Source organism: Taudactylus pleione, unplaced genomic scaffold, assembly GCF_031769625.1.
Source record: "Taudactylus pleione unplaced genomic scaffold, aTauple2 ptg000739l, whole genome shotgun sequence".
NCBI lineage: Eukaryota > Metazoa > Chordata > Amphibia > Anura > Myobatrachidae > Taudactylus > Taudactylus pleione.
The window spans coordinates 1672457-1683869 of NW_028285141.1; the positions used below are offsets into that span (position 1 = coordinate 1672457).

Genomic DNA, 11413 nt, shown 5'->3' on the forward strand with positions numbered 1-11413 from the left:
GCCTCTACAGGGTACTGAAGAGAAGCGCTGGATGTTAAAACAATGAATCCAAAGAAAAATATATCATATGTACAATATGGATCATCAGTGATTTTTCTATACTAAATTGATCTACCTTTGTTCACCGGTGGGCTGCATACATTTTGTTTCTTACATATATGGTTACCAGTTTTTCCAATTGTAACATCCAGCTTTTCACCATCCTTTTCAATTGAAAATTTTACCACATTTACAATTAACTTTCTCAACAAAATAGGTTTTAAATTATAGGTGGAACCTACTATGTAGTCGTAATTTAACCAAAGATATGTTTAAATATTTTTAGTTATTTAGCATATTGGTAGAGACACCAGGGTTCTGCATATAAAAGTAACATGCTACCATTTTCCAAGAGAGAATGAAAAGAAAGTAAAGTCACCAAACAACCCCCACACACCGGCGGATATGAACAATGGTGTTAAATTTAGGTAACTGAATTCCGTGCTGCATATGCTTCTTTTCCTCTGACAAATTCAAATAGGATTCTTGGAGTTTTGAAGCCACACCACGTTTGGTAAATATTTGATATTCAAAGTAATGTTGAAATACCATTTAAAAAAGCCATTCATTCTGTAAAAGTTTTAAAAGGGAAAAAAATGCCTAAGTGCGACAAACACCTCAAATTTGCTAAGTGGGGGGAAGGGGGGGGGGGTCGGTTTGAGAGAGAAATAAATAAAAAATACAAATGGGATAGCCGATTGACATTGTACATTAAACAGATTTATTGGAGCTTGAGAAACAACAAAACTGCTTTGGGCATGATCAAATGGAAGAAAGTTCCTACACGATTGTGGAGAACAAGGTCAGTGAAAATACAAAATAAGACAATATTTATATAAGAAAATATTTATCATCTTCATCAATAGACACTATTGCTATGTACCAGAATAATGTTTCTGGACCATACTATACACAATCAATTACAGCCTTCAATTTTATTGTCCTGCCATCTTAAACCTCATGCATTACAAAATGGGCAGCTGTAGTTCTAAACAGTTGTTTATTAAAGGACTAAATGGTGGAACAATGGACTAAAGTGATTTGTAAAAGGAAACCAACACATTCTAAAAGCATAGGACAATAAGTTAAAGTGAAAATGTTGAGAGACTGAGGTAATGCATTCCATGCTTCATAGATGTTTAAAAGTTGAGTAAGTCTTTTCTAACGAAGATACAAAGCCATGAGACAACACTGAGGTTGAAAGCTAAAGGATACTAAAGTTTTCAAATGAAACCACTTCTCTTGAAGCAAACACCAAAACACATATAATGGGACAGTCCACTACAAAAATCACTGTGGAGGTTTTTTTTGTAAAGTTAACAGATTAACTACAGCAATATGAAAGTGTGTGCTTAAAAAAGTATTCTACAATGTCACTGTTACAACAAATACAAGTACATGGAAGGTGGCTCAAAAGCTTGAAAATGCCCCCTAACCATTTCCCCAAAAAGATTTTTTTTTTAGGGTTTACTTTTTATTGAAAAAAATGAGCCTTGGGTGTAAAACAAAAATATATATTTATATAGAACTCTTGGAGATGAAAGTATATCAAAAAATGTAACTGTTGTGCCAGTTCTGAGGATACTGTATTACAGAATCAACAATCTTTTCACCAATTTAATACACAGAAAATAGAAAATAGCTATTCTCATACATATTTATTACATAAAATCACTTTAAGAAAATCATCACCCTTAAACAAGGTTATGATTTATTTTTTATTTTATTTTTTTGTATTTATTTTTCACTTTCATCTGCTTCCATAGGCAGTGCTGCTGGTTTAAGCATGACAACCAGATAATTGTGAGACAAAAGATCTTCATGAACAAACTATTCAAAATCCAATTCCAGTAATCAGACAGGCCCTGAGTGTGCTGCAGGAAACCCAGCATGTAACTGCTATAGACACCATTCTCCAATTTATTCTACAGGCAATACATAGAATGGAGAGACTGGTTTTGTTAACATATGAAGCTAAAACCACACAGAAGCATCTATGTGAAAAGGAATGAAAATCCCTATAACCTAATTCTTATCTTCTTTCTAACTAAGTGGAGGTGGCAGAGTTGCGAGCAACACTGAACAAAGACAGGTATCTCTCACAACAGTCTTTAAAAATGCCCATCACAAGTCCAACAGTGTGGCAATGACAATGAATAAGAAAGTAAAAAATAAAGGGAAGTTACACTAAGATTCTACTCTTGAATCATAAGAGCACACTGACCAAAAACTAAATAAAAAAAGTTTGACACAAGAAAAAAAAAAACAGAAGGGCTGTATGTGTTATGTGTGGGAAAGACAACATGCAATAGTCTTACATAAAATTGATAATGTGCCATGTCTTTACATCATTCACTGCGATATTTTGAAACCTGGAACTGTGGCGTGATGGATAAGAGGCAATATGCTTCCACAGACTAAAATAAAATACACCATTCGTACTTAAAAGCCCCAAATGAAATGTCGCAGAAATGCAATGACAGTGTTGCTTTGGCAAATAATGGTGTCCATACAGGTGAATGAACTGAATCTGAGCAGTTTAACCATAAGTACAGGGCTAAACTTCAGACATCAGTTGCTCAGGAGAGCTTGGATCACAAAGGACACTTGTTACCTACAGGTTAGGCTGACTACATATGCATGCTGACAGTTCAGTCCAATAAGTCTTCTTATTGTAATATATAAAATAGGAATATAATACAATACATTTGGAATGATCAGTTGAAGAAAATGTGGTGATGGTCCAGGAAGGGGGTGTTTACTTTTGAAAAAGATCAGAACAAAGCTGTAATGTACAAATAATTGAAAAAAATCACAGATCTGATTGCTTTGTTCTCGCAGAAAGAAATGAGATGTGCATCTGTAAATAGAAAGCAGAAGTACATGGGGATGTGGTTAAAAAAAAACAAAAAAACCCACAAATACCTCTTCTGTTAAAGTCAATATTTTGTAAGAGGTTTAAAATAATCATAACAAGCCAGACCAGCCTGAGCCAGTGCTACATTTAGCAGGGCAACCAAAGCTCAATAGAAGACACCCTGGGAAAATCAGATGGGGGATAGGGAATTAAAAAATAATAATAATAAAATATATATAAATATATATATATATATCTTTTTTTTTTCACCTATTTCTTGTGATTGAAGGTGGATATACACCAGGCCGATAGCACTGACCTACTTAACAATTGGGTAAGTGCATGCACACTTACCAATCATTGGGCTGATGTGTCTGCACAGACATCACCACTGGGTGGCCATTTATATTGCCCACCCAGTTGAGAGGTCAGTCCCTGCAGCAAGGTCAGCGGGTTGCCAGTGCGCACAGCCAGACGTGCAGATATATCTGCAAGATACATCTGCATCTGCTGTGCTGCAGAGCTATGTCTGTCAGTGTGTACCCTTGAAAGCGGCCACTGTGCTGGCCAAGGTGACTGGAGGCATCCTACCATGGACTTTCATACAGGTTCTTCAGATAGCATGTGCAAATTAAATATTGCATCATAAAAATACAAGCTGCTTTCCAAGATCACACACAAAATAAACCCTCAAGCCTAAAATTAAGATTCAGTACTTCTGCTTTTTACCAATGCATAATGGATTTAATGGCATTTATATGGAAGGACAAGAGGGATGGGGGGAAAAAAAAAACAGAAAAAAAAACAGACAGATCAGCGTGCAAAATAAACCATTTTTGGAAAGCAAAATATTTTCTCATATCCCTTTAACCTTAGAGGGGTCTCCAAGCTGTTCCAACCTCTGGTGGTGAAGGGGTTAATCAAAATAAAAACAAAGAACCATACATTTTATTATTTTTTTTTTTTTACAATTTTACAGAACATAAAGCAGATTTGATCAATAAAAATAACGGAACAATTTCCTTAATAAAAAGACCCTATTGCGTATTTTATTAACTCAATGTATAAACTTTAAAACTCTTAAACCCACATGTAGAAAGAATAGTTTATACGGCAAATTAAAAAAAAAAAAAAAAAAACACTGCATAGCTGTTTACAACCATCATTTATTTTGCCCTTCGTAACTAATTGACAAATGCTATAGGGTAGTAAGCAGGGCAGACTGAACATCAGCCAATGGCAAGAACCTCCCTTAATAAGAATCACAAGTCATCTTCTGTTTCAGATTAAAAGGACAATAACCTTGATCACTGACATGATCCACTGACCAAAAAAAAAAAAAGCAAACACTAAATCATATTGGGAAGTCCATAAGGAAAACGAAAAATATAATATAATATAATATATATATATATATATATATATATATATATTATATTTTTTTGTATTTATTTTAATTTCCGAACATTTGATAGAAGTATTTTCTTGAACTCTGCAAGTAGCTGGTACCAGTTCAATTTAATTAACCGACACTTAAAACAGTGATTCTCATTACATGGGATTTGAAAAATACAAGGAACTACAACATTACTATTCAAACTGCAGAGTGACTAATCTTTGACAAATCATCAATGACTTCCTCTTCCAAGGACGCAATGCAAGTGTATTATACCAAAAATGCTACTTAACGTAGTCTCTGCACTACTACACGTGTGGCATCTCCAGAATGAGCAGATTACTGGAACTAATCATGTCTGGCGATTTGCTGTACATTTTTGTAACCATATATACAATACCTGAGAAGTTTTTAAAATGCAGAGAGTCTAAACTTAATAGGGATTTTAAGTGGGATATCTAGTTTACAGCAATAGTGCTGACATTATGGTATCGTATGGAGTCTTAAATTTGTCTTGGCAGTTTATTGGAAATCATCTTTGATAACACTGCTTATGCACATTTGATTAGGAGGTGGTGAAGGCTACAATTAAGATTTAAAAAAAAAAATTTTTTAGACAATGGGTGAACAATCAAAGGTACATCACAGGGCAAGACTGCATAAACCAAAATACTGCAACACAGTTCAGAGAATAAACTCCAAGGCACCTGTGATTGGTGTCAATTACATATTGGACTAGCTAGTGGCAATATATCTGAACAAGAACAAAGTGAGAAATACACAAACTAAAAGCCACTGTAAAGACAGGCCCATATACGGGAATACAAATGGCAAAGAAATGTTCTCAATCTATAGCTACCTGTAAACGGTTTCCAAGTTTGAGTGTTGTCAGACATATGTACTAAAGCAGGAAAAAACAAGGCATTTACTCCATTATCAGAACGTAACTCCTAAGTCTGGGAATTTAATGATGATCTATATGCACACATTCACCAAGAAACATCCACAGAGGCACTTTAGGAAAGGAGATGGAAGGTAAGCGGCGTCATTCACAAAAGCACATAAACTGTTCATTATAAGCAGTATGAGGTGGAAAATCCCACAAACAAGAGGATTGTTACCATTTCGTGGCCATTAATTTGGGAAATCTGGTGTGCACACCTAAAGGCTAGAGACTACTTAATTTGAGATCTGGCAGTGACACTTTCAAAGGCCCTTTTGTTAAAACGTTCAGAATAGTTGAGGAAATGATCACATTGTGTGGCTTAAAGCAATAAAGTGCATTGAGAATTAGTTTTGTCTAAAATCAGTTTAAAAACATAGCAGCACAAAGCAGGACCAAAAAACAAAAAACCACATTGCAGTTAGAGGCCTTTTAACCAGTGCAATACCATTTGTCAAAGAAAAATCACAGCAAGACTGTTTAACCCCTTCATAGCCAGGTGTCAGGAAAAAAAAAAAAAAATCATCTTTGAAGACCTCCTTGTTGGGAATTTCACTATGGGAAACAATACATATCGATTGTTAAAACTCATCATGCAGGGGTGAGGAGCAGTGGATAGGAGAGAAAGTATTTGATTTGAAAACTGAATATGGAACAGGTCTCTAAACAAAATGCAGAATATTGGAAAACTTGCCATTTAGATCAAATTAAACTAAATGGTAAAGAGGTGACTAATCCAGAAACCCATCCCCTCATCCAAGTCTGGATACGGAGGAGAGGGATGAAAATAATAAGATGCCTGTATTTACAGAAAGCTTGCCTGCAGTACCAATGCATTTTGTGGTCTGTGCTCATGGTGTAGTCATTTTACAGAGCTAAGAAAACGTGTTTGACATTAAACCCTTCAACCTGCTGGCTGTGAAGAGAATACAAGGTGACTAGGATTGTTTAGGCCAAAAAAAACTTGAGAGAAGTGGTGGTGGTATTGCAAGATTAATAGGGAATTAAAATCTGTATTCAAAAAGTAAATGACATCTTTGGTTACAAGTTTAGACTGTCAAGCTTTCCTTTGGCCTCAATACAAAGACCACTAACAATTTATATACCTCCACCTACTAGGCAGTTTACCAGGGTTTTATTGCAAATCACACTAATAAATGTTATAGCAAACAGGAAGAAAAATAAAAATAAGTGCCAATATTGGTGCAGTATTTATAGATTGGACTCAGTTCAAGAGAAAAATCTATTTTCTAGGCTACCAAGATTGAACTCTGGTTGGGGGTGAGGGGAACGTATGATACATATAAGTGGGCGCTTGACGAACCCACTTAATTTAATAGTTCTCTTCATAGTCAGTGGAGATGAGGAGACACCGTTTTACAAGCCAAAAGGAAGTGTGAGAAAAAAAATAAAAAATTTTGACTTTAAATCCTCTTTCCCTAAGATACATTCATGGAGAAAGGAAGGCAGGGGGGGGGTTGGGGGGTTGGAGAGAGAGACTCAAAAAGCTAATTTGTGCTTGACCTTAAGAAAAGCTAACATAGCCTTGGTAGAGTAAAACAAGTGTAAAAACTTTTCGTTCACAGTTTGTAATTAAATCTTTTTTTCTTGGGCAAACTAGAGATTTGGGAGTGATTAATTTAGCTACTCATAAGAAAAAAGGGAACTGCAATGAAATGGGGGTGCAAGAATGACTGATATCTAGCCGTTCTCAATTGTTGATGGTAACTTGTACTAGGAATAACAAAAAATAAAAAATAAAAAATAAAAAATGAATGCGGGCAGGTAGAAAATAAAAAGGTTAAGCATGTTTAAAAGAACAAAAAAAAATACAGTTGGGAGGAGGACAGATTTTGTACCAGCCCTAATGCCAAATATTGCCTCCCTGCAATAAAAACGCAGAACCACGGCTTTTACAAAAGGGAAGGAGCCGTGAGAAAGCAGCTTAAGGTTGGCTATAACTTCACTCCTACAGACTCTTACAGCTGTACAGGTCCATGAAAACAAGTGCCCAGCCAACAGCCAGCACTACCTCCTGCTTGGCAAGTGTACCCCATTGATGAGAGGCAAAAGTGGAGGGTGGAGTTCCAGCTGCGTTAACAGTGAGAAGTGGTCAGAAGGGATATGGGGGTGGGGGCACCCACTGATGTTATTCTCCGCCATCCATTGAGGATCCAAAGGCCCAAGGACGCCAAGAACGTTCATGTGAGTCTTGGAATAGAAGATGTAATCAATGACACCCTAGAAGATAAAACAAGTCACAGGAAGCAGATTAGTCTCAATTGTCAAACCCTCAAAACAAGAAAAGTGGCTTGGCACAATTTAAAAACCTCAAAATAATTATAAAAAAAAAAAAAGAAGCCAAGAAATCTGTGCCACCAATACCAAACATTAAAACTTGTTACTAAAAACATTAAAGTGCAGGGGCTGATATACACGGTTGATCTGAAGTGTACAGATAGTGAGTGACACTCAGAAAACAGTAAAAGGGGATACATTTCAGCTGTGCAGCTTCCGGTTAAAAAGTGGATTTTTGAAACACAATAAATACACAACAGAAAAGTATTTAGCATTGCGGTATTTTTTCACATTCTGTTTTTGCACTGGTGATAAATATAAAGCAATTAATTAACTAAATTATTGGTCTATTACAAACTTGTCACCATGCACTAAATCGGAGGTTCTCAAACTCGGGGTTCTCAGGACCTCAAACAGCACGTTTTTCCAGGACTCCTCAAGAAATCACAAGTAAAACAATTAGCTACACCAGTGGAACTTTTAAAATAGGTCAGTGAGTAATGAGTACACCTGCTAGGTGACCTGTAAAATGTTGGATCCCGAGTACCCAGAGTTTGACAACCTCTGATTTAGTAAATTGTGACAAGTTTGCAATAGACCAAATAAAATATAAAGCAATTAAGGCAGATTTCTAGGGAATCAGCTTTCATTTAAGGATAACAAACCTAGGCTTAATGTACCTACTCCAACTTTCTATACCAATTACATGACTGACATTTAACCTACAACTTACTTTGAAGTCAAAGGTGTAATTCGTGTAAGGCATTAAGTTGTTTTCATAGGCGCTCCTCAACTGGAAGCCGTGTGTGATTCTTCCATCCGGAGTGCCGTTCTTTCCATTGCAGCTGAAGTTTGTGAGACACTCGTTGTATCGAAGCTCCTTGAAGTCCTTGTGATTGTCAGCTACTCCTCCATTTGTCAAATACTCAACCACACCTAATGCAAACAATTAAAATACACCATAGTTATGAAATGGGCTTCACACATGAGCACTGCAGTTACAAATATCAGTAAAGTCCACTTAAAAAAAAAAAAAAAAAAAGGCCTACTTGGCATCTGTCCAAACCCTCTGGGAGGGAATGTGGGGGGCGAACATGAAATATGTAAGATGCCAGGTACAAACACATGAAGTTCTACCTAGTAGGCACAAGGGTAGAAAAATAATGAAAGAAAAAAAAACGATAAAAAAAATAAATAAAAATTTAAAGTGTAAGGGTACCAAAACAGGAACAATGCTACTTGGCAAATAGCCTGGGCATCCCCATCACTTACAGCAGCAGAGGCCGACTTAAACCGCATGTTCTTTAGGAATGCCACTGTATAAATCTGGCGGTTGGGTGGACAGAAAAAAAAAAAAAAAAAAAATATGGACAGCCAGAAAACACAGAAATTCCTCCCAAAGTTTTGTTGACCTCTTGCTCAAAAACAAGAGGGGGAGGAGCCTTAATATAGGTAGTGCCACCCTTTTATACACTACACAATCTTAAATTTCAGAGGAAAGGTGGATGATTGTCTTTCAAATAGTTCATAAATATAGGAAAGAAAGTAACGTGAAAAAATTGAGCAACCACTACGCAGACTGCTATAGTCTCTACAGATTTTACCTGAATCAGGCAAGGAGTTCAGATCAGCACACAACACAAATGGGATGGAATTGGGATCAGGGGCAGGGCTACCAGGTCGGCTTGCAGCCTTTTCAATAATGCTTTTCAGTTCAGAGACAAACATCATAGTTTGGATAAGCTTGACATCAGAGTACTCTGGGTCCCAATGCATGTGGGCATTTGCTACAATCAGCAGCTGTTTTTCTGCCGAATGATGGGGCTTCATGCCTGAATAGACACAGTGAATAATATGATAATTAGTACATTTTTAACACTATAAACAAGAATTTTAAAGACATTTTGCAGCCCTGTACTATGACAATTTAAAGTATATTTGATTTCATAATACAATAAGATGCTTGTTCAGGGGATAGGCTACATAGCGAATCTCTGTATGGACAAAGATAATGTTCCTCTACACAAAACTAGGGAAAAAAAAAAATTTAGTTAATTGCTTAGTAAATGTAAACTATAGCAAACCTAAGTGATCTCAGGGCCTGATTCAGACCCGGACGCTATTTGCGGCCGGTCATTCCAAAAAAGGGGCCGGCTATTTAAATTGAGTGCTCGCTCTTTGCGGTTTGTTGACGCCTCTATGTCTGAAAACGAACTAAAAAAAAGTGCACTCGCTATTGAGTAAAGACGCCCCTTTGCCGTTCACATCACACGCCATCTACGGTATTTATTAGATTAATCGAGAACATCGAAAGGCATCTGAACTGCTCGCAGTGCTTGTGGTAGGTTTTTCTTACCGCAATCACTGCGAGCAGTTCAGGCCAAAAAGACAACCAAGTGACGTGGTCGATGACGCTCCAATACCAATTATGCACTCCCATTAAAAGCCCTTTTCACCGTTTGGCACGCCTGTGTTCGGATCTCCACTCCCCCGTTTTCAAGACCTTCCCCTGTTACCACCCACAAACGGTACTCTGTCAAATTAGTAGCCCCTCGCTGTTTCGCGAGTGCACGATTTCCGACCGCAATGGCTGGTTTGCGCATGCGCATTACAACCCATATGCATGCGCAGTTGTGCGAACATCGCTCAGAGCGAACGAGCGGCCGCTTACGAGCAGCTCTGAATCAGGCCCTCAGTTTTTAACACATTTATAACATTTACAATAAATAAAAAGCAGTCCATAAAAAGTTGGGTTTATTTTAGATATCAACCCATATCCTGACAAAAAGTGTTAACTACAAAATGTTTGTAGTACTTTCAGCATTGCAATACACAGCAGTATGTATGTGCCTAAAGCAGCACAGCTTAAATAATCACAATGCATTTTCAACCTCAGAAAGCAAACTTGTTCTTATTCCACACAGCAAAGTATGCCTCAGCCCACTGACCGAACCATGACTTTCTGAACTTTCTATGCAGTTGTTGTGTAGACAAGCAGCTTTTGTTACTTTGTAATGTTGATTCAAGTACTTATTAAGGAAACATGAAGTGTCAGTAATTTCAACATGCAACATAGGAGAGTTAGATGAAGACCAATGGGTCACCAGTCAGGTGCATCACCAGGCAGACACTGTAAAAGGCAGCTAGCTAGAAGCTCTCCTATTACTAGCAATTGTACTAGATGGGGAGAAAAGAAAAAAAATATGAGAGAGAGAGAGAGAGAGAGAGAGAGAGAGAGAGAGAGAGAGAGAGAGAGAGAGAGAGACAGAGAGAGACAGACAGAGAGAGACAGAGAGAGAGAGAGAGAGAGAGAGACAGAGAGAGAGAGAGAGAGAGAGAGAGAGACAGACAGACAGAGAGAGAGAGAGAGAGAGAGAGAGAGAGAGAGAGAGAGAGAGAGAGAGAGACGAGAGACAGAGAGAGAGAGAGAGAGAGAGAGAGAGAGAGAGAGAGAGAGAGAGAGAGAGAGAGAGAGATATATATATATATATATATATATATATATATATATATACACACACACAGGACAAGTGCACAACATTGATCATCTTGACGCAATGGCACCTGACAATGGGTGGGATATATTAGGCAGCAAGTGAACAATCTCTTCTCGAACTTTAGTTTTGGAAGCAGAAAAGAAAAATGGGCAAATGTAATGCTGGCCATACACGGGACGATTGATCACACGATTTGGGCAGTTTCTACAGGTTCGACAGACCAATCATTTGAAATTAGTTGTATTTGAGTCTTCTGCGACCCCGATGCGCGTCCCCGCTGTCGTCTAGTTGGATCGCAGATCAGATGGTTTTGCAGAGAGATCTCAACTGATCGTGTGGGAATGGACACACATTATGTGATTGGTCTTATGTGAGATAGTTGC

General features: G+C 37.5%; 1 protein-coding gene across 1 annotated transcript; it reads right to left on the bottom strand.

Moving 5' to 3' along the window:
• Nucleotides 1-737: 737 nt before the first annotated feature.
• Nucleotides 738-9365, bottom strand: LOC148477167 (CCR4-NOT transcription complex subunit 6-like-B; the record flags this gene model as incomplete). Its single annotated transcript, XM_088457132.1, has 3 exons — nucleotides 738-7476; nucleotides 8267-8469; nucleotides 9138-9365. Coding segments are annotated over 3 exons (644 nt in total), but the record flags the coding sequence as incomplete, so codon positions are not given.
• Nucleotides 9366-11413: the final 2048 nt, after the last annotated feature.